Consider the following 25,262-nt stretch of genomic DNA (forward strand, 5'->3'; position numbering starts at 1 on the left):
TTTGATACCAATACTTTTGTACCTTTACTCAAGTAAATTTTGAATTTCTGACTTTTACTTGTAACGGAGTACTTCTACATTGCAGTATTGATACTAAGTAAAACATTTGAGGTCCTAAGGCATCGCAAGGGTAACCGGTCAGGTGGGCACAAAAACCAACTGGGCACACCGGACAACTGGGCACACAGCCGTCTGGGCACACAGGTCAACTGGGCACACAGTCAACTGGGCACACAAGACAGCTGGGCACACAGTCAACTGGGCACACTGTCAACTGGGCACACAAGACAGCTGGGCACTCTGCTTTGATGTGCCCCCCCTTTCTATGAAATCCAGAGATTAGTGAACCCCTGCTGTGAATTGTCTGCTCCTGAGTTCCTGAGCAGACGCTCCTGACTTCCCCCCCTCAGACAGCCGCATAATCACCCCCCTAGGGTTAGGATGAGAGTTAGGTATAGGCCTAGGATGTGACAGTTTCCACTGATTCAACCTAGTGGTCCCTCCCCACTGCTTACACCTAATGGCCCTCCTCCACTGAGTTCACCCGCATAATCACCCTCCACCCAGGTTAGGGTTAGGGTTAGAATGTAAGTGTCTCCACCGATTCAACCTACACACACACACACACACACACACACACACACACACACACACACACACACACACACACACACACACACACACACACACACACACACACACACACACACACACACACACACACACACACACACACACACACACACACACACACACACACACACACACACACACACACACACACACACATGGGAGAGGCAATACACAGCTCACAACAAATGGATGAGGATGCTGTCAGAACTGCAAGGACACACTGCAATACACTATCTCAGTAACAGACATTACACAATGTCTCCCACCGTCTCTCTCTCACAGTGGGGGGGCGGGGGGTACTTAAATATCAAAGGAACACAAAAATCCTTGGTAGTCATATGGTGTGCCCAGATGTCCGTGTGCCCAGTCATCTCGTGTGCCCATATGTCCATGTGCCCATTCATCTCGTGTGCCCAGATGTCCGTATGCCCACTTATCCGGTGTGCCCAGTTGTCTAGAAACTCATGTGCCCAGATGTCCAGTGTGCCCACCTGACCGGTATTCATGGCAAGCATGTGAATGTAGGTTTCTGTTGCTGTGTACATAAATAAACAGAACCATGAAGGAAAACCTGCTGCTGTCGGTCCCCTGGCATTGAGCCCGTTACAAAGACCAATCACTACATAAACCACATAGACTCATCGCTGTCAGGCGTAACCTTGTATTTCCACCGTTACTTTTCAGGAAAATTTAAGAAAAACAAACTGTGTTCCAATGGATCCAATGCAGTTATTATTTCGTGTTTAGTCAGAATCTCTTGGAGACCCCGGAGACCTGTGTTCAATCCCCAGGAAATATGTGAAGGGCTTCACATATTGTGTGGCCATGGTAGAAACAATTCCTCCAGCACTCATTTAAATGTAATTCCTCCGAGTTTGTCGTCTTCCCTTGTCTCTAATTCAGACCAATGCTTTGTGGAGCGCTGAAACAGTTCCGTAGAACGTTGGAGAGACGAAAACGCAGCAGTCTTGTAATGGTATACACATTTTGAACTTGTCCCCCCTCTGGCTCTCTCTCTCTCTCTCACACACACACACACACACACTCTAGTGATGTGTTGTTCCTGTTTTTTTGTTCGTTTGTTGGTTTGTGTTTTTTTACCACACACACACATCTGTTTGTGCAAGAGAGATGGCTAGGGAAAAAGAGAGCAAGCGAACTATGAGAGAAAGGAAGAGAAAGAGTGTAGCTATTTCATATTTTTAAATAAGGGCTGTCACAAAATTGAATTAAATTTTACATGACAATTCATTGTCACAGAAACAATTGCGATTAGCGAATACTTGTGTTTTTGTCATTGAACACTGGATCATTAGAATAAACATTGCATTTCAGCCTGGATTTTAGGCTTGGCAGTTGCACAGGTGCAGATATGACAAATAGTCTAACTATACAAAGAAATGACTGACATATAATATTTAATAACTTTATACTTAAAACAAAATATGAATAGTGGAAATAGTCAAAGAGGCTGCTGTTTCCATTATTTTTGAAAATATTTGAAAATGTCATATTTTTTTCAACCTGATAACGATTATGCAAAAATAATTGCGCTTAGGCGATCATGTAATAATTGTGACAGGCCTAAATAAGATTATACTGTACAAGACAACATTATTAATAGGTTGAGGTATTATGAAAATAATACTAATTGACAGGGGTGCACAGGGGGGGGGGGGGGCGAGAAAAAAAGGACGCTCTGCTTCTAAATTCCGCCGATTTTCGCCGTTTTTTTTTCTCACGCTGTTAGATAAAGCCCCCAAGGTTGGTGCCCTGTGCTGCTGCGCTGATTTTATCCGCCAGATTGGGACGTTCACGGCATATTTTGCACCATTACGGTGCGTTCATCATCGGTGACGAGTGCCTCTAACAGCCGCTGCTGGCTGCGTGCACGCAGCAAGGCAATGCAAGGCGATGCGAGGCGACGCGAGTCATATCTCTACCCCTGTGCCTAATGGCTGTACATGGGGCCGACGGGTGCTTTAGAGTGATTGTGTGAGTGTGGCTTCAGGAAGTAAATTCCTAGCCTCGATCTCCAGGCTTTTATTTTTTATTTTTGCTAAAAAATAAAAGCTTGGAAATTCCTGTCCCAGCTGTTGGTGCGCAAAAGCGCCTCGCGTCGCCTGATGTGGTGCGCATTTTTTATTTTGGGTGCGCATGCGCACCTGCGCACCAGTTATGTGCACCCCTGCTAATTGAGCTCTCCACTCGACTCAAATTGACTGTCACCGTCCAGGGGGCGGGGCCCAATCATCTGCTGTTTTAACCCGTCTATTCAGCATCTCAACGACGGTGGCTGAACAATATGTCGAGCACACTTGTTACAGAGTATTACAACAGGCATTAGTCATGTCTCAGATGCAATTATCCCTTACCCAGAGAGATCTTCTCTGCAGTGTGTGTGTGTGCCTGTTGCTCACGGAATTACATGACAGGTAGGACACAATGACCACATTATTGTTCAGACAGGTTCATAATCATTTGAAGTAACTCGGCACGATGTGCGTGTGATTAATTGGGAGCTATAAATGTGGACAGCCTTGCGTGATGTTCACGCGTAAATGTGGGCCTGTTCCTACAATGACTGAGATGAATAAAACCATCACAAAATCTTGTATCGGTTATTTTAACCCATTGAGACCTGGAACGCATCTGTGTCACTTTTTGATTTGAGCAAAAAAAAACATTTTACACTTTGGGCTATTCAAAAATAGCAGATAATACGCTTGTAGATCTGCTATTTTTGAAAAATCGTGAAAATGTGATCTTTGAATATACTGTATATTGTTTAAAGCGAACATTTTTAATTCAAATCTTTGCTTCTGGGGCGTCCCTGGAACAAACATATTTTGAGATGGCGGCGGCCAAATACATATAATTTTGGGGGTCCTTGACATGAAAAAGTTTGAGCACCACTGAAACATACGTTTTTTCAGAATACTGTTGGGATTTAGAAGACATTTGTAGAATCGGCTTCAGGTCAATGAGTGATTATTTCTGTCAGAGGGAGGGTTTTTTCTGGTTAGGCTAACCTACCAGAGAGCTATTGTACGCACATGTTCAGTCAATGCACCAGGGGATGCTAGGTATCCCATTTCTCTTGCTAAAACTCCACATAAACGTTTTTAATTTAATTTAAATGCAGTTGTGTGTATATCATAGCATTCATATTGCGGAATTAAAGGTATACCATGAAAAGATATCGTAGGGCAAGTGAAGAAAGTTCCAAAGGGAACATTTGTGTCTTCCGTTGCTTTCTTGGAAAGCCAGGGAAAGGAGTGGCGTCGACTTCTAAGTTCAATAACGTTATAGACAATTTAAAGCCGCACTAAGCAAAAATCCTTTGAGCTGTTGCATTTTCAAAATATGCAGAAGAAGGATGTCAAATTATCTAAGCCACGTTGATTACGGTGCTTTTTCCTCTAAATTGAATAATCATCTACACAAATACTGTTAATCCATCTCCCAGGGGTCTAGCGCGTTGAAACGGGGATAGACGCCTGTGTATTCAGCTGATACCGACAATAAGCCTCTCCGACCTCCTACTGTGCCATTGTGGTACATATATATTTTTTATACATTTTGTAACATTAGAGATAGTCAATCCAAGGAATGATTTAAAATGTACATGCCTAGCAGGAGTAATGATCAATACATGGTGATAAGTCTGTCAGCATCTGTATCACAGAGGCAAAAACATTGAAACCAACACAGATTGTCCACAAATAAGACATAGTTATGTGAACAGCATGTTCCTGCAGTAGTACGGGAGGTTTCAGGACATTCAGGTCATTCAAGTCCTGCCACCCCTACAATAAGGCAACACAGGACATCAAGACTTGGTTCTATCCCTGAGGACCTGTCTACAAACGGATGGCTGGCGACATCCCGGGTTCGGCTGGGCGCACACGTTTCAACCATTACATCTGGGACTCCGGGAGATAGATAGTTGAAAGAGAAGATCTGCCACGCCAGCAATGGACCCTGGCTGAACCGCCTACGTGCTGCTGGGGTCATCTATGAAGAAGTGGAGCCTGACATACAGCGCAGGATGCAAGTGCGGGCAGCTTGAGCAGACTACCAACTGTCCCCTGTATTATAGACCTCCATCGGAGGAGGGCCTCTTCCAAGCGGGACCCTGAGACGAGGGGGTGGCTGCACGCCATTGAGCTGGACATAACGATGACGATACACGAGAGAAGAAGGCCTAACGACTAAATTGCAAACAAGCAATGCGAACATGCTTCGTCACTGCCTCTCTCCATTTTCCTCACGGTGTGCGAGACACACACACAGAAAGTAGCTGCATTTAGATCCCATCCCATAGCACAAGGGGGATGGGACGGTTGGCGGAGACTGCGATTGGCCGAGACAAAACCAGCCTCGATTTCACAAGAAAACAACATAATAATAAAAGTGGCAAAAAAGCCACAGCAGCTGGACTTTAACCCATTAAGACCTGGAACTGTGTCATTTTTAGATTTGAGCTAAAAAGCATTATTTTACACTTTGGGCTATTCAAAAATAGCAGATCTACAAGCTCATAGCGCGGCAACGAGTGCCGCGCTATGAGCTTGTAGATCTGCTATTTTTGAAAAATCGTGAAAATGTGTGCAAATCTTTTAATATATATATTTCTAAAGCGAACATTTTTAACTCAAATCTTTGCTTCTAGGGGGGTCCCTGGAACAAAATATTTTGATGGGGGTCAGCGGCCAAATACATATAATTTTGGGGGTCCTTGACATGAAAAAGATGGAGCACCACTGATATAGAAACATACGTTTTTCAGAAAAACGTTGGGATTTAGGAGACATGTAGAATCGGCTTCAGGTCTCAATGGGTTAAGAACTGCTCAAGGTGTATCTATGATTTATTTTCATGTTTTATGACCCGGCTCAATTAAGGAGCTCACTCACCTCCCGGATCTCCTGCTCCAGGGACAGGTGTCGCTGGCGCGTCTCAGACAGCTCCACGTCCTTGCGGTGGACTTCGTCCTCGCGCTGGGCCAAGCGGCCCAGGACCTCGGTGAGCTCCCTGCGGGCCGCCTCGCTCTGCTGACTCAGGGACTTCAGGCGGCCCTGGGAGCTCTCCCTCTCCCTGGTCACCTGGACGGGGAGAGAGAAAATAGCGAAATGAGAGAAAGAGAGAGATAGAGAAAGGTAAAGGGACAGAAAGATAGCGAGGGAAACGAAAATTAACAGGAAGGTACTCAGGAGGACGAGACGGAGAAAGAGAGACAAGAGTAGGACAGAAAGAAGAGGCCAGGGAGAGAGATGAGTGAGAGAGAGATTGAGACAGAGAGAAAGAAAAAGGCTAAAAGATCGAAAAGAGAAAGCTAAGCATGAGGAAGAGGATACGGTGAGATGAATCTCTTGACAGATGGCGGTGAAAGAAACAAAGAGATGATGACTGAGAAACAAAGCCCAGAAAGAATGAGACAGAGAGCATTGGAGAGCAGCATTATCCGATTGAAACCGGGAAAGCATCTGTGTCATTTTAGATGTTTGGGTTGGCTATTCAAAAATAGCAGATATACAAGCTCACAGCATGCTATTTTTTAACATTTTTGAAAAAGCTTGAAAGTGTGAGAACTACTGATTTAGAAGGCATTTTGGAGAATCGGGCTCAGGTCTTAACCCATTAAAGCCTGAGGGTCCGATTCTACAAAATGTCTTCTAAATCCTAACCGTTTTCTGAAAAACCTGATATTGCTATATCAGTGGTTCTCAAACTTTTTCATGTCACCCCGAAAATGATATGTATTTGGCCACCGACCCCCATATGAAAATGTTTAGATCCAGGGATCCTCAAGAAGCAAAGATTTGAGTTCAAAATGTTTGCTTTAAAAATATACATATTCAAAGATTTGCAAAAAAACACAAAAAATGCACCAAGTGCCGCGCTATGAGCTTGTATATCTGCTATTTTTTGAATAGCCCAAAGTATAAAACTATGGTTCAAGTGGTTACACGTTCCCGGTTCTTAATGGGTTAATGGGTTATGCGGCAGGCAGAGGCAGGAGCAGCATGTACCGATAGGGAAAACGCGAGCGCTCAGCGCTATACGATAAGGGACAAACGATCAGGCCTGCTGCAGGCAGATTGGTTCTAATGCTCAGCCTTTGGACTGGAATCTGCAGAAAGACTTTGTCAGAGCTCAGCGCCTAATCATTTAATTGAGCACTTAATTCTCCCTCCTAATTCATTAAGGGAGGCAGAAATGATTTTAGCTATTAATTTGCATCACGTCGTCCAGCGTGTGTGCTGTGTGCACCAGGTGGACTCCGTATGTCTCTGTCTGATTGCTGACTACGATTTTGGAGGTGACTCGCTGGGAGGTGACTTTCAGGATAATTAATAATACTAATAGGCAGATGATTAATTATTAAGTTTAAGCACCCCCGCTACATATGACAATGTGTTAAAATAGTAGTTAAGGGGTACAGCGGCGCTACACGTTCATTACCATTCGTCAAGGACAACATTTTGAGTAAGAGTTTTGATAATTAGCGTAGATGGATGGGTTGGTAAGACTGAGAAAACTGCTAACGTAAGTGAGCAAATAATTGGAAATTATACAATAAAGCAATAACTAAATTAGGCTAGTGAATGCTTGGGATAAAGTGTTGGTGCCCTTCAAAGCAGTGGTTCTCAACCTTTTCAGGCCGCAGTCCCCCAAAATAATCATATTTGAACTGGGGGGCCCCCACCCTGACAAGCTCTTGGAATTGAGGCATTACATTTGAATTGCCTCGGTTCCACAGATAAATAGTGCAAATAGCTGATCTACTGTACATGCTCACAACGCCTTGCGTTGTGAGCATGTAGATTGGCTATTTCCACAATGTTTGCCTCTTTGGTTTAACTTTGGTAATATTTCACAATTGGGCCTTTATGTCTAATAGAATAGTTTGTTGATTACTTTTCACACAGTAGCCTAATGGTCTTTTTTCCCTTTTCATTTTAGAGGTCTTAAAAGTCCTTAAATTGTCACTTTAGAAATGTGAGCTTGACTTTATTTAGTTTTTTTTTTAAAACGTATTATTCGCATGAAAAAAATCACCCCGGTGTGTAAGGACCTTTACTGTTGAGTGAGAAAACTATGTTGCACATTAAGCTAATCATTTGGGGACCCCCCAAAATAATTTGCGAGTCCCGACCCACAGGTTGAGAACCACTGCTTCAAAGTATGACATACTAAATACACAAGACATATACTGTACATGTACAGATGGATATGCTCTCTCCAGCAATGCTCTGGCTTGAGATCAACCACCCTGGAATCACCGGTTACAACTATATGTCCATGCTGCTAATAAGTACGCAGGATTTGTGAGCCAACATAAAAAAACACTGCAAAAACCACAGGATGAATGAATAGTCTAATTATAAAACGTGTTGTTTCAACTCCTGGATGACGATGTGCTGAGGCCGCGTTCCACACAGTGACAATGTCCCTGATATACTCACGGCTTAAATAGAACATTCATATCAGTGTTTTTCATCACAAACATAACCGATCCTCTCCAAAGCAAGGCTAGCATAGGTTGCTAGCTCAGCATTCAGTGTCTTGGTCGATGCCGTTCTCACACTATAATGTGTTGTAGTCAGTGCACACAAAAAATAGGTCCAAATGAATTCATTGTTTCTTATTAACCCATGAAAGCCGGGAACGCATCTCTCATTTTAAGATTTCTTTGGCTATTCAAAAATAGCAGATATACGAGCTCATAGCGCGGCACCGAGTGCCGCACTATGAGCTTGTAGATCTATTATTTTTTTGGAAATATCTTGGAAATGTTGTGCACATTTTTGAATATATTTTTTTTTTTACATTTTTAACTCAAATCTTTAATTCTGGAGGATTCTACAAAAAAAATGTCAAGGACCATCCAAAATGATACGTATTTGGCCGTGGACCCCCATTTCAAAATATTTTGTTCCAGGGACCCCCAGAAGTTAAAAATCTTCGCTTAAAAAAAAAATACATATTCAAAGATTTGCAAAAAAAGATTTTTCAAAAATAGCAGATCTACAAGCTCATAGCGCGGCACTGCCGCACTATGAGCTTGTAGATCTGCTATTTTTTAATAGCCCAAAGAAATGTAAAAATGACACAGATTCTTCCCCGGTCTAAATGGGTTAACCACATGGCACTCTAACCTGTGGTATACAGTAGTGGTTCTCAAACTTTTTCCATGTCAACGACCCCCAAAGATATATATTTGGCCGCGGACAGCCATCTGAAAATATTTTGTGCCAAGGACCCCCAGAAGGGAAGATTTATGTTAAAGAAATTCAAAAGTATTCAAAATTATTCGATATAAAAAATAAAGTAAATGCAGCTTGTGCATTTGCTATTTGAATAGCCAACATATACTGTACATGGATAAAGTGGTTAAAATTATTGGAACCCCCCTAAAGGACCCCTGGGGGTCTTTGAGGGGACTTTGAGAACCACTGGTATACAGCATCATGAATAGTGTCACTAAGGGGTTTGTTTTTTGTAATACAGGCCAGTGTTGATTTTGTAGACTAAAACTATGACGAAAAGTGTTGGTCGACTACCTTTTTTCCACTGACGAAAACGAAATGAAAACGAAATAAATACTAAGCTATGATGAGTAAAACTAAGACTAAATATATTGACAATTTCGTCAACAAATAAAAACTAGACTAAAATGTTAGTGAGGGGCTAGAGGAGAAGAGATCCAGTAGAACTAAAAGTTATTTTATGTTTTGTTGTGCTCTGAAAATAGCAGATCTACAAGCTTGTAGATCGGCTATTTTCAGCATGCAACCAAGTGTAAAATCAGCCATTACGACGCCGCCAAGGCACCGCCAAAATACTTTTTTGACGACTAAATCAACTGTAGATTTAGTCGACTATAATCATATGATATTTAGTCGACTAAAACAAGACAAAAACGAAAGCATTTCAGATGACTAAAATATGACTAAAACTAAATGGAATTTTATTCAAAAGACTATGACTAAAACTAAATAAAAATGTGCTGTAAAAATCAACACTGATACAGGCATCTCGCACACAGCTGACCTGTGAGGCCTTGTCGGTGTGGATTTCTGCCTGCGTCCTGGCCTCCTCCAGCTCCTTCTGCAGCCTCCTGCACTTGGCCCTCCACTGGCGCACGGCCTCCTGGGCTCTGGTCTTCAGCTCCTCCCTGCTCCTCGTACTCTCCTGGAGCAACGAGTCCGTCTCCCTCCTCTCTGCCTGGCCTCGGTCCTGGGAGATATAAAAGATATGGAATTGATGTGATGAATGAGGCAAAAATCAACATTTCTTAAAACCACCATAAGACTACAGGAAAAGTCATAATGTCAATGATAAGACTGTGTCTGGAAGAACAGTCCGTCGACAACTACATAGAGCAGTGGGTTTTCAACCCTTTTCATATCAAGGTCCATTATTTATTCGGCATTTGAGCCACGGACCACCGTTTCATGAGATTTAGCCTCTCAGACCGACAAGACTTAGAATATTTTTTTATCGTTGGATACGATTTTGTTTTGGCCACAATTCCGTGCTGTGTTGATGTTGGTACCGAAAACCAATAGGAGAGATAACAGGGAAACGTTGATCAAAATAACTATTCTTTAATGAAGCAATGCAGATGTTTAACAATAATTTAACTCTTGAGAGCGTAAAATGAAACCAAATGGACCCGTAAGGGTCCATTTGGTTTCATTTTACGCTCTCAAGAGCTAAAGATCTAATAAGGGCCCATTTGGTTACCAACTCTCCATCATTTAGCTAGGGACCACCTGGAATCTAGGACCACTGGTGGTCCCCGGACCACTGGTTGAGAACCACTGACATAGAGGGATGCTATAGTAGTGAACATAAACCCCTCATTACAAAGACAAATGCACATTTAAGAGTTCTGATAATGGTGGGGGAGAGCATACATCTACTGTAGGTCCTGCAGTAAATCCCCCATAGGGTGATCAGCTGCAGGGTTGATGGGTCTAGAGACTGTGAAGGCCATAGCATTCTTCATTCATTTAATTCTCCTACTCATCAAACCATTCAGTGACCCCTCATGCCCTGTGGATGCATTGTTTTAATATATTCTTTTGATATACCCTTGTTGAAACGTGTCCTCTGCATTTGACCCCATCCTAAGTACTTAGCGGCCGCAGTGTAGTGTCCAGGGACCGACTCCGGTTGTGATGCCAGGGCCTTGGGTCAAGGGCAAATGGCAGCAGTATGTACAATACATAGTATGCATGTACCAGGAGGAAACCCATACAAGCACAGGGAGAACACACAGAAAGGAACACGGACGTCGCTGCCAGGCCAACCTGCCAGGGTTCGAACACAGGGATTTCTTGCTGTGCAGCCAACCAGTGGTGTAAAGTAACTAAGTACATTTACTCAAGTACTGTACTTAAGTACAATTTTGAGGTATCTTTTTTACTTTCCAATTTTCGGTACTTTTACTTCTACTCCACACTACATCTCAGAGGCAAATATTGTACGTTTACTCACCGACAATTATTTGAAAACTTTAGTTACTAGTTACTTTCTATATTTTCATTATTATTACAAAACATGCATTAACTACTTCAACCCTATACTGTATACATGTTGGCCATTTGAAAATTGGCTATTTACATTCTGCATAATGAGTACTTTCTACTTTTGGTACTCAAGTACATTTTGATACCAATACTTTGAATTTCCTGACTTTTACTTGTAACAGAGTATTTCTATATTGCAGTATTGATACTTTTACTTAAGTAAAACATGTGAGTACCGTACTTTTTCCACCACTGAATAACAGTGCACTGATTTGCAGTGGCCTTTTTCCTCTAAACAAGAAAGAATGACATAGATGTCATGATGGACAGCGCAGGACCCCCCCCCCCCCCCCAAAAAAAAGAAAATAGTTTTGGGGGTACAAAAGCATGGGATGAAAAAAAAAAAAAAAAAAAAAAAAGGAGGTCCGCGGTCGTCCCCCCCCCTTAGGGGTCCCTGGAGACCCTTGGGGGTCCCTGGGGGTGACCTACAGACACGGCGAAGGAAAACTGTAAAGCCACAGCCATGCGATGTTGCACATGAACTCTGCAGCCGCACTGAGCAGAGATGCTCATAGGCCTGCGTCCTGCGTCGCTGACGCACAATATTGTGAAAGGACGCATTCATGACACCGTCGTGCCGTCGTGGCGTCGCACTAGAGTTGTCACCAACAACAGAGAAAAATATAAAAACCAGAAAAAGTGCTCCTCGGCGCACAGGTCTCCGCCAGGTCAGGTAGGTTATTGTGGGCCAGCAATTTTCGGAATTCGCCAATCAGGATGGAATATAAAAAATTTGACAGATCCATCTTGATCACTTGACTATAGAGATCATGTGTACTGATTTGCATGTTTGGACAAAATTAAAAGTAATATAAAAAAGAAACATCTGCCTCCTGGTGGCGCTATAATATGGCAATGTTAAAAGGGTGGCGTTTGTTCTTCAACGTAGTGCAAATGTGCGTGCAAAGTTCCACCACAATTGGACGCTGTGTTCATGATTTGCGGCATTTTGTTCAAAGCGGGCCACTCCTGCAAACTTTAGATGTCAATGTTAGCCAATCACGATGGAATATGAAATATCAAACAGATGCATCTTGATCACATGACTATAGAGATCATGTGTACCGATTTGCGTGAAATTTGGAAAAAATGTCAAGGCTTAATCTAAAAAAAAAGTCGGCCTCCTGGTGGCGCTATAAAAGGCTAATGTGAAAAATGCAGGGCAGATATTTTTCCTTGGCCTCTAGGGAGTATGTGTGCAAAGTTTCACGCAGATCGGTGCAGATAGTTAAAAACACAAATCTGCCTTTTATAGCGCCACCATGAGGCTGATTTGAACATTTTCAAATGGCATTTCTTCCTCGGCCTAGTGGGAACATGCGTGTTAAATTTCACATAAATCACAAGCTGCGTTCATGATTTGAGGCATTTAGTTCAAAATGGACCAATCCTGCAAACTTTGGAAGCCAACCTTAGCCAATCAGGATGGAATATGGAAAATCAGGCAGATCTGTGTTGATCACATGACTATAGAGATACTGTGCACCGATTTGCGTGATGTTTGGATAAAATCTGTAGGAGTACTGTCCAAAAATGTCTTTTGCACAAATCAGCCTCCTGGTGGCGCTATAAAAGGCCCATGTGAAAAATTTGGGGCAGAGGTTCTGCTCTGGCATCCAGGGAGTGTGTGTGCACAGTTTCACTGCGATCAAGCCAACGGTGCCAGAGATTAGCTGTTCACAGACACACGGACACACACACACACAGACACACGGACGGACAGGGGGTAAAACATACTCTCTCGCCATGCCTTCGGCCTGGCGGAGACAATAATTTGCGATAAAATTATTAGTGCACGATAAGTATCGGCCCGATAATTATCGGTTCGATATCAGGAATTATGACGTCATCACGATAAAACCGATAACATTAATAATAGCTCCGATAATATATAATATTTGTCAACTGTGATCTGCAAGGACTCTCAGTTAGACACCGTTGTACTGGAGAAGTATAACTCTCGGTTAGACACCGTTGTACTGGAGAAGTATAACTCTCGGTTAGACACCGTTGTACTGGAGAAGTATAACTCTCGGTTAGACACCGTTGTACTGGAGAAGTATAACTCTCGGTTAGACACCGTTGTACTGGAGAAGTATAACTCTCGGTTAGACACCGTTGTAGTGTTGTGCTAGTGGTGTGCTAGTTACTGAAAACCAGTGACTAGTTACCATTACTAGTTACTTGTCATGTAAAAGTAACTCAGTTACTTTACTAGTTACTTACACCAAAAAGTAATGCGTTACTGTGAAAAGTAACTTTGAAGTTACTTTAAAAAAGAAAGGGCTCCCATTATTGCCCTTATAGCCTTCATTTCAGTACTGTTATTGCATTGGAGAATAATACAATCTGTTGATCAACTTGACATGCATTTGCATCACTGAACTCTGCTAAGCAATGTGGTCAATACCAGGGGTTACGATATAGGATTGTAACCTGCTGGTCCCAATGTCCGGAATGAATCAAATGTATCAGACATCTGATAAAAAATACCGGTCATAACTATATTTAAGCATTAATTACAATTAAGCAGGTGCGTAAATACAGCCTAACACTTAGGCCTACAGCATTATATTTTGGATTGAGCTATTTGAACATGAACCATGATGAACGAGTAATATACACATTTTATATACAGTAGCAGGGTCATCTTGCACAAATACATTAATTACCTACACTTGTGCCTGGCAATGTCCTTCTCACCCATTGACTTGCATGTTAAATGATGGCGTTTCCCCTTAAAAAATAATCGATCATTTCAGGAGCAAGAGCTTAAAAATCTATTCTAAATCTAGTCAACAAGGCCTGCAGTAGGCTATGCACTGGACAAATATGCATGACATTATTTCAATACACTAAAAACCAGTGGTGGAAAGTAACTAAGTACATTTACTCAAGTACTGTACTTATAAGTACAATTTTGAGGTATCTGTACTTTACTTGAGTATTTCCAATTTCCAATACTTTTACTACTACTCCACTACATCTCAGAGGCAACTATTGTACTTTTACTCCACTACATGTATTTGAAAACTTTAGTTACTAGTTACTTTTCAGATATAAATTATGATATAATGAAACATACATTAACCACTTTAACCCTATTTTATACCTAGCCGGTCTACAAGCTCACAACGCGTCGCATCGCGACCCGTTGTGAGCTTGAAGATCTGCTATTTTCAAATATTTAGTACTTTTACTTTTGGTACTTTAAGTGCATTTTGATGCCAATACTTTTGTACTTTTACTCAAGTAAATTTTGAATTCTGGACTTTTACTTGTAACAAGAGTATTTCTATATTGCAGTATTGGTACTTTTACTTAAGTAAAGAATTTGAGTACTTTTTCCACCACTGCTAAAAACATGGGAAATGTTAGAGGGAGTAATAGCCACGGATACACGACGGTCGACTGTCACGACCGTCATGGATGAACTTCAACCTAGTGTTTGCACTTTCTCCATTTATGACCCGTACATCTACATAAACGTTCATATTTCAAAGATAAAGTGCTTATCCCATGGCGACGGAGGTTACATGTATATATGGGCTCTCAAAAGTACCTGTATCATCCGTATTGTTCAATAAAAAGCATTTTAATCTGATCGGTGGCCATATGCTTTTAACAGAGTGACCCTATCGGTTGGTAGGTGTATTGCACTCGAATACATTATGAAAAAATGACCACTAATCGGATTACAATGCTTTTCATTGAACAATAGTATAGTTCAGCTTGGGAAAAGCAGCCTTTAACGGGTTTGGGTACGTGGTTCATAATCACCATTGCGTTATCGTGGTTATCTCTCTCTCTCTCTCTCTCTCTCTCTCTCTCTCTCTCTCTCTCTCTCTCTCTCTCTCTCTCTCTCTCTCTCTCTCTCTCTCTCTCTCTCTCTCTCTCTCTCTCTCTCTCTCTCTCTCTCTCTCTCTCTCTCTCTCTCTCTCTCTCTCTCTCTCTCTCTCTCTCTCTCTCTCTCTCTCTCTCTCTCTCTCTCTCTCTCTCTCTCTCTCTCTCTCTCTCTCTCTCTCTCTCTCTCTCTCTCTCTCTCTGTGGACCTCACTGTCCATGAAAAGAATGTCGGGGACTCGGGGCTCCCGAAAATTATCTCGCAGAATCGCTGCTGCGCTGAAAATAGCAGATCTACAAGCTCACAACGCGTAGTGATGGGACCTGTTGTGAGCTTGTAGATCTGCTATTTTCAAATAGCCAACGCAGCCATGCAGATCTGCAAGCCTAACCGAATGACTGTTAAAGCAGTTTGTTTAAATTACTTTATAAAATGTTATATTTTCACAGGGATTATTTATTAGTGTAGATATACATTTTGGAGTGGATATATGTGTCCAGATGCCTGTCAGACCGTCTGCTCCGCAGGTCTAGAATGGAATAAACGGGCGCAGCCAACGTCAACAATTGGTCTCGACCAGACGTGAGATCTCAGCGTAAAGTAGGATGAAGCCCACGTCAGGATATATTGATAAATGCCGAAAGGTGCGGTGATATCGCCGTACGTTCATTATTCGGGCTACACCGCGTTGATAAATGAGGGCCACTGTGCCTTAACTCCGCCAGACAGCTTTTTGTGTATTTACTATGAATATCGCCCCTATACTTAAGGCTGACAAATAACGTAATACACATCCATTCTCTCTCTACGTCCTGCGTGTCTGGAGGATGTTGGGTCTTTTGAGCAATTGAGCCAATGTGTATTCTCAGAATCCCATTTCACACTCGAGTGTGAAATGTGTCTGTCTGTGTCCCTCATTCACAGAACCGGTTTATTGACATAAGCGCACAATATAAACACCACACACATGTCCTGGCCTGAGTGGCCTCGTTCTCTTCATGTTTGATTCTTGAGACAGCAGAGAGGCAGCAATGGCACCAGCGTAAAAAAAAAAGTTTGTCCAGAGCAAACTCAGCGACGCGAGGACGCCTAAACGAACGGTCGCCTAAACCACTTTCAGGGCAAGCTGCTTCAGGCTGCAGCATCAGTCCTGCTTGGTAAAATAAAGGCTGAACTCAGTGGACATTGGACAATATTTTGCAATAGGCCTACTCGCGTATAAAGATTTCCCGCTTTCCAAACGGGAACTAGTTGCAGTTTGTATTCGATTCATGGAGGATGGAGGACTCATCAAAGAGCGGGCAGTGGAATTTATTGACACCGCGGATTTGACTGCACGGTGCATCACAAAGCGCTCCTAAAATAAACCTTTCAGAGCGCACTTTATGTACACTGCAATTCTCACTGGCTAAATGTAGTGCTTTGCACTCTGTAGCCTAACAAAGCATCCCTGGATATTAGCAATACATTGCCAGCTTTGTTTTTGTGTATCAAGTGGTCCCCCCCCCCTTTTTCTCTCTCATGTAGCCTACTGGTGCAGCGATATGCTTGTGGTTCAAGAAAGTACAAAATAAAAGTCTTTGAGTCGTTGTCATGGTTAATAATTTACCAATCATCTACCAACTATTGTAGGCTACCCGTGTCTAAGCTAAAACATAAACATGTAGGTCGCCTACATAGGCTACTTTGGTAAATATAAATAAATCTGGTTATTTGAAGAGGAGGTTATTCAACTCTCCAGCTGTCTATCTGCGACTCTCTCCCCCCCGCCGCCCCTTGCGCTTCAACTACATGCAAAAAGGCCGTTCGCAGCTCGCGATGCTTAAATGAAGAAATGTGCACAGAAAATCATCTAAAACTATGCTAAATAAACCCCAAATAAAAATCAAAAATAAAAGCGGGGCTTTATTGTGGCTTAAATAGATTCAAGTCAACACTTATTAATGTTTTGGTGCATTCTATAATTTAATACAAAATTCTGATGCCTCCATAGTCTATAGTCTACATGTCTACTCAGTGGTGGAAAGTAACTAAGTACATTTACTAAAGTACTGTACTTGAGTACAGTTTTGAGGTATTTGTACTTTACTTGAGTATTTCCAATTTACAATACTTTTACTTCTACTCCACTACATCTCAGAGGCAAATATTGCACTTTTACTCTACATTTAGTTGAAAACTTTAGTTACTAGTTACTTTTCAGATATAAACTATGATATAATGAAATATACATTAACCACTTTAGCCCTATTTCATACCTATAGGCTATTTGAAAATAGCAGATCTACAAGCTCACAACGCGTCGCATCGCGACGCCTTGTGAGCTTGTAGATCGGCTATTTTCAAATATTTGTAGATCGGCTATTTTCAAATATTTAGTACTTTTACTTTTGGTACTTTAAGTACATTTTGATGCCAATACTTTTGTACTTTTACTCAAGTACATTTTTAATTCTGGACTTTTACTTGTAACGGAGTATTTTTATATTGCAGTATTGGTACTTTTACTTAAGTAAAGAATTTGAGTACTTTTTCCACCACTGTGTCTACTTCTCTGCAGTGCCTGAGTGCCTGTGACAACAGGCAGCCGTTCCAAATTTTTCGGAGCAAAGAGGGGGCGTCTCCCTGCATGAATCCAAGTTGCAGCAACCAATCGGTGTTGGAGCAAAGAGGGGGCGTCTCCCTGCATGAATCCAAGTTGCAGCAACCAATCGGTGGCAACCAGACCCTTTTTTAGCAAGCCGGCCCACTTTTTCCCACAAACAGAGAGTCCCTGACCAAATCACGCCCCGTTACGCCCCTTTTTCGCCTAAGCCACCTCCTCTCTTTATAAGCCTGCAGAGGTTACATCCCACATACCTCAGATGCCTTTCATCTCTCTCCATAGAGGACAGCTCGCTTCGCTTGAGCTGTCCTAAAAAGGGGACAAGTGAACCCAAAGTGATGTGTGCAAAATGTCACCACCACAGCTTAACAGAATTCAGGCCTGTCGTGTTCTCTTGGTGTGGAGGAGGAGGATACGGTGGAGAATATGGTAAAGGATGACTCATCCTACCATTAAAGAGTGACTTATATTTCTCTGTAGACCAGTACCAGTGAACCACTGAACTCTCAGCTGTGCATTAGTCTTAGTAATGAGGAGTTTATACACTGCGACTCCACTATAACATCCCTCTCTATGTAGTTGTCGATAGACTGTTCTGGCTGAGAGTCTGATCACGTCCTGCATTGACATTTTCAGTCGCTATTCAGTATTTCCTTACATATCGCACTAACATACAAGCATCAGGGTCATTGAAAGTGCGCTTTTGACAAGAAATGTTGACCCTATTTACTAGTGTCTTCTTGTCCCATGAAAATGTAATAATAATATTAAGTGCATCAAACTTATGTTTAAATAATATTTCATAAGAGTTGCTACCGGTTTAACCCATTAAGACCTGAATCAGTGGTGCTCAAAACTGTTCATGTCAAGGACCCCCGAAATGTTATGTATTTGTCCGCCAACCCCATCTTAAATATTTTTGTTCCAGGACCCCCAGAAGCAAAGATTTGAGTTAAAAATGTTCTCTTTAAAACAATAAATATATTCAAAGATTTGCACACATTTTCAAGATGTGTCATGTGTCATTTTCGAGTGCCGCACTATGAGCTTGTAGATCTGCTATATTTGAATAGCCAACGTGTAAAATAATGCTTTTTTAACTCAAATAAAAAAATGACACAGATGCGTTCCTGGTCTTAATGGGTGTAAAATGAACCAATAGACGTATTCAAGCACATTCACAGTTCTGTACAGGTACATGCGGGAAAGCCTGGTGATGCCTGCATGATTCAGCACAATCTCTACCATGGTCGCCGTTTACTGTTAGTTCCACACTCTAAGCTACAATGAAACAATGGCTCAAACGACCATCTGCTGCCACGTCGTTATTTGTGCGCAGATGTGCCGTAAAATGTGTAAACAAGTTATAGTCAAATGTTGCCGTCAGATTTTACAGTGCAAAAACTCATGAATGTGTGTGGACACATTGACTGGAAGACAAAAAAAGGATGATTCAAACAGATATGCATATTAAGTGTCAGTGGTGCTGGAAAACAATATGACTTTCTAATGAGTCTGTGGGCCAAAAGCTTGAAATGAAACATTAACCGGCCTGTGTTAAGATTATACATGTTAAAACAGGTGAGGTGGTGTGTCCTCCTTGACCTACTGGCCTGAAAAGGTTCATGCTGATCAGCTCCGGGGATTTCTGAGACACACACACAGAAACAGGAGCGAAAGCATGATCTCCACTCTCCTGGCCTTCCGGACTGGCAGAGATAATAACTAGAAAAAGTGCTCCTCGGGGCACAGGTCTCCGCCAGGTCAGGTACGTTATTGTGGCCTCCTGGTGGCGCTATAATAGGCCAATGTGAAAAAGGATGGCATTTCTCCTTAGGCCTTTCACGGCAAGCGGACAATACATTCATGATTTTTGTTCCAAAAATGTGTTTTGCTAAATTAGACCTGCTGGTGGCGTTGTGAAAAGGGTGTTATTTCTTCCTCGGCCTAGTGGGAAATATGCGTGCAAAATGTCACTGAAAATTGCATGCTGCGTTCATGATTTGAGGCATTTTGTTCAAAACGAACCAATTCCGCTAACTTTGGAAGCCAATCTTAGGCAATCAGGATGGAATATGGAAAATCGGACAGATCCGTGTTGATAACATGACTATAGAGATACTGTACTACAGATTTTGTCCAAACATCACACAAATCGGTACAGTGTTAAAAAAAAAAGTGTTTTGCACAAATCGGCCTCCTGGGAGCGCTATAACAGGCCAATCTGATAATAATAATAACAATACTATTATTAATAATAATAATAATACCTGTATGTCCTTCAACTGCTCCAGCATGCGAACCTGTTGCTGCTCCCGCCTGGCGAGGTCAGAGGTCAGCTCCTGAGACGCAGAACAGGGGCGTTACAGGGTTATGGAATAACAAAAACAAAATAAATAAATACAATAAATCAGAAAGAGACGAGATTTATGTTACAGATGTCCAGGAGACCATGAGAGGAGATACATACAGATTGTGTGTATAGGAAGTAAGAGAGGACAAACTGAGGGACATACACAATAGAGCGATGTCAGTAGGATATGGTTGTTTATACACAAAGTTCGCATTTGGATTTTCTACCACCGGGCTGTTTCTGAAAAGTGGTTTCAAAAGTTGTGCTGGATCAATCACACGGTCCACAAGAAAACCACAGTCAGAACTGCAAAAAAGAGCAAGACCCAGACACTCAGAAAGTATCAGGAGGAGGAATGTCAATACAATTTAATAGCCTTTAAAAATCACAGTCACTTTGAAGTCTACAGTTTGACTTACCGTAAAAAAAAATCTCCATTTTGATTTAAGCCTCGAAGTTTAAAACCCAGGTAAATGTAAGTTGCTCTGGTACGGCTGAGGTGGGTTTAGGAAATTATTCCAATTACATTATTACAATCATTCTAAAGTTACTCAAAAATCGGTTAATAGGCCACAGTTTAAATGTAAAAAAAGAGAAAGTGGGTAACAGGAGGGAAGATTCACTTTTTAATTGTTTTTTGGTTCATTTTTGGTAGGCGTAATAAAACAAAAAAACATTGCCGACATCTGTTCCGATCTCAATATAAAAATCATAAGAGACATCCCAGATGGTACCGTACATGCAAAACGCCTACTCATAAACGAGTGGAGTGTGGGACTTTAACCAAAAAACACACTCCTCTGTGAAAGCGAAATCACAGACTGGAGTGCCAGTTCTTAAAGCATCAGTCATTTCTACGAGTGCTTCATTGATATGCATCGTAGCCTTGGGTGCCCCTACTTGACGAGGTCACGCTTTTTTTTATTTAAACGTCTCATTAAAGTGACGGAAGTGTGTGTGTGTGTGTGTGTGTGTGTGTGTGTGTGTAGTATAACCCGACTTGCTGTTTGACTTCTGATCTACTATTCTGGTGCTGTACCTGTCCATGTTTCATAATGTATAATAATGTTCTGCTTGACTTCCGTGAAGACCCGTTTCCACTGAAACACCAAGTCAAATTCCTCGTACATGCAAATTAATATGGTAATGGGGGTCTTTCTGATTCTGGCACAGTGTCCCCGTGCCGTGACGATCAAGTGATATAAGTGGCGGCGTGCTGGGGCACCACTGATGAGTAGAGCCCACCAATGCCACATCTTTAGGTCCTAGAACACGGTTTAACGATTTTCGACAAATATAGTACGGCTTAAGAGCTGAGGCCGATTCTACACATGCCTTCTAAATCAACAGTTCTCACACTTTCAAGATTTTTCTAAAATGTTCAAAAATAGCAGTGAGCTTGTATATCTGCTGAGAGATCTATATCTGAGAGAGGTCTATACACACACACATATATATATACACTGTAAATACGTTAAACTTCAATATATGAAAGAAACATTTAACTGTATACAATGAACAAGCAAACAAGTAAAGAACATGTTCCAAAATAGCAGTGAGGTGTGATGTGTTGTGAGCTTGTAGATCTGCTATTTTGGGGAATATTTTGAAAATCTTCACCTATAATTTTCACCTATGACATGCCCAAAATAGGGATGCCAGGGTGAAAGTGATAAAAAACAAATCGGGACACATGGGATGCATAACTGTGCCGATACCGATGTAATAAAAAAAAAGTCAGAAAATGGCCGATATCGGCCAGACCGACATATCGGTTGGGTTACTGTACACTAATGAGAAGGGAATGTATAGGATTATACCGATCATAAATTAATAACAGAAAATAGCCTGTCTTCCGTAGAAGACACGCTGGTTTCTGTGGAATCCATAAAAATGACTGAAATCAGTTGTCGCGACTGAGAACTTTAATCCATGGGAATGTATGATGACTCATCATGTGCTGGATCCGAACCCACGGCATCACAAGGGCCCCCAGGGGTCCATGGGGGGGGGGGGGGGGGGGGATACCAGGGGGTCCCCAGGAAATTAGTTAATATAGCTTCACAATCATTTTAAACCACTTTTAAACTCATTTTATACTTTGGCTATTCAAAAATAGCTGATCTATAAGCTCATAGCGTGGCACTCTACGAGCTTGTAGATCTGCTATTTTTTTTAAATCGTGAACATTTTTGAAAATCTTTGAATATATATATATTTTTCAAACGAACATTGGTAACTCAAACTGGGGGTCCCTGGAACAAAACTTTTTAAGATCGAGTCTGCGGCCAAATACATCATCATTTTGGGGGTCCTTGACATGAAAAGGTTTGAGAACCTTTTGAGGTCTTATCGTACCTTATTGTACATGCAGCCATACACAGTCTCTCACCTCAAGCCGAGTGCAGAGTTGAATCCTCTCCTTCTCACTGCGGTCGAGAGTGCGTTTCAGTTCGTCCACCTCGCCGAGAATCGAGGCCTTGCGTAGCTCGGCTCGCAGCTCCGCCACTTCTTTTTCCAGGTCCGAACGATCTACGCACAGTCACACACACAGTCACATCATAGTGGCTTGAGATGAGAGGAACTGAAGGTAAAGGCAAGGGATGATAAGACGATATAGACAAAGGCAAAGAGGAGAAGAGAGTCTATGTATAAAAGAGATAATGCCTACAGTATGTGAACAAGTCAGGCTCAGAGGATATTATGTAAAGCAGATAGTTTTTTTTTTGTTGCACTTGCTTACTGTGTGTTACTTCAGGAAATTCAGCCTATCAGATCCCAGGAAGTGAACAATTACATGAAATGTTACCTTTTGATGCCCTAAAATTGACAGCGCTACTACGTTCCACTAGAGTGGTTTTATAAATGATCACAGAAGGTTTTAGTGATAAGTTTCCACTACTTTTATTCAAGTCCTCTTTTCCATTTGTCACATCGTTGTTGCATACCACCATTAATCTCTTCTCTCACCATGACTCCGTCTACCACTTATTTATAGTCAACAAAAGGCTTTTTATCCACTTTGAAATGATAAGAAATCATTTTGAAATGACTTTGAAATTATTTCTTGTCACTCAAGAACTGACTCCTAATGGACTGTTTTTGTTTGTTTGTGGTTGTGGTTTACTGTGGTGTACAGTGGTTCTATTGTGCTGTGGTTTATTGTGATTTTACAGTAAGGCTAACGGTACAAAACATATTTCCACTAACTGGACAATGAAGGCTTTGGATCTTTTAATCTTATCAATAGAGCCCGACCGAGAGTCTGAGACCACCAATTACCAATGTTCTGTCCTGATTTTAGTTTTAAAAAGGAGAGAGAGAGAGAGAGAAAGTGCTTGAATTCAATTAGGAAAAACTATGAATTGATTAAAGTTTCTATTTGAGAACATTTAAGCAAACAAATAACAAAAAAATAAACAAAAGTAACTTTTTGTTAGATAAATACACAAAACTGAACTTCAATTTAACCACCAGAATTTAAAAATAAATGGCCAATCTCCAACCTCACAATGCATCGCGTTGATACTTATTTTTTAAACTTATTTGAAAGATGATTGTTCGCCTATAACGACATGCCCAAAATAGGAACTAACTAACCAGATTTAAAGTGGTTACAAATCAGGACACACTGGCTAGCATACTGTACTTGCAGATAACAACGTTGTCTAAACTAAAAGATCAGATAATAGCCAATAGAGTATATCATCCAGACAAACCAATATATGGATCGAGCTCTGTACTTTACACCATGCCCACTCCTTTCCAGTGTTGATTTTGTCGACTAAAACTGACGAAAAATGTTCGTCGACTACCTTTTTTCACTGACAACTAAATAAAAACCAAGCTACGATGACTAAATATATTGACAATTTCGTCAAAACAAAAGACTAAAACGTTAGGGAGGGACTAGTGGAGAAGAGATCCAGTAAAACTAAAAGACAACTTATTTTATGTTTGGTTGCGACGGGTGTTGCGCTCTGAAAATTGCAGATCTGCGACGCGTTGTGAGCTTGTAGATCGGCTATTTTCAGCATGCAACCAAGTGTAAAATCAGCCATTACGATGCCATCAAGGCACCACCAACATACATTTTAGTCGACTAAATCAACTGTAGATTTAGTCGACTATGTAATCTTATGTTATTTAGTCCACTAAAACTAGACTAAAACTAAAACATTTCAGATGACTAAAATATAACTAAAACTAAATGTAATTTTAATCCAAAGACTATGACAAAAGCTAAATCAAAATGTGCTGTCAAGATCAACACCGCTCCTTTCCCCACACCCAGGCTCTTCACTCTTTCCACCTCCTCTTTAGTACCTGGCCCTCCTGCCCAACCCCTGTCCTCCCTGTCAGTGTGTGGGGGACGGGGAGGAGGCGCCGACAGCTGGGTGATCTCCCGCTGGAGGTCCTGTTGGCTCCTCCGGAGCTCCGCCGTCTCCTTCCCCGTCCTCAGCAGCTCCCCGCGCATGTCCTCCACCTAGGAGGCAACGACCCAACAAATAGAGCCAGTTATTTGTTTACAAACATTGAAACCACCCGCGCACACACAGGGTTGCGGAAACGAGCGTGTGTAAGCGATTTCCAAACCAGTTGTTGCACTGTTGTTCCACTGGCTGCACAGAGCAGCCAGTGGCTCTGTGGGAGTTTTGAGGAACAACTAGTTTTGGAATCGCTTAGACGTGAAAGAAACCAAAGCTTATGTTACAGATGGAGAGGTCACAATACATGCTCCTACACCATACATGGGCAACTGGCGGCCCGGGGAAGACATGCCCCCCCCCCCCCCCCCCCACCTTCACTTAATGTGGCCCACAGGTTAATATCGGAATACTGATATATCATTGATTTCAGCTGTTACAATTCCAAACATGCAAACATGACCCGCTTTAATTACTTAGTCTATAGTCTATATTATAGTAGCTTAATGATAATGACCAGTATAAAAATTCTATTGTCTTTTTTGTGTCCAATGTATTTGCACTTGAGTTCAAAAACTAAATTCATTTTAAATTAAATAAAAATGATACTTTTCAGGATTCCAATTCAAAAATAGCAAAAAAATAAATCAGGATTCCAATTCAAAAACAGAAAAAATAGCAGATCTACAAGCTCAAAACACATCGCGATGCGACGCGTTTTGAGCTTGTACATCGGCTATTTTTGCTACTTTTGTGTGACATAGAACGGCCGAAGTACGGCATTCATTTACGAAAA

At 41.6% G+C, this 25,262-nt stretch overlaps 1 protein-coding gene across 2 annotated transcripts in view; it reads right to left on the bottom strand.

Annotated features, from left to right (window-relative positions):
* The window catches only part of cep128 (centrosomal protein 128), an 86,943-nt gene that overhangs the window by 44,306 nt on the left and 17,375 nt on the right, over positions 1-25,262 (bottom strand). For both annotated transcript variants that reach the window (XM_084082400.1, XM_084082399.1), the window contains exons 11-15: positions 24,366-24,525; positions 22,432-22,571; positions 19,957-20,028; positions 9,694-9,879; positions 5,553-5,741 (exon numbers count right to left, since the gene is read on the bottom strand). In XM_084082400.1, coding sequence (XP_083938526.1) covers positions 5,553-5,741; positions 9,694-9,879; positions 19,957-20,028; positions 22,432-22,571; positions 24,366-24,525 — 747 coding nt within the window. The remainder of the gene's footprint in view (positions 1-5,552; positions 5,742-9,693; positions 9,880-19,956; positions 20,029-22,431; positions 22,572-24,365; positions 24,526-25,262) is intronic.

Source organism: Gymnoscopelus microlampas (genome assembly GCF_963454915.1).
Source record: "Gymnoscopelus microlampas genome assembly, chromosome: 16".
Lineage (NCBI taxonomy): Eukaryota > Metazoa > Chordata > Actinopteri > Myctophiformes > Myctophidae > Gymnoscopelus > Gymnoscopelus microlampas.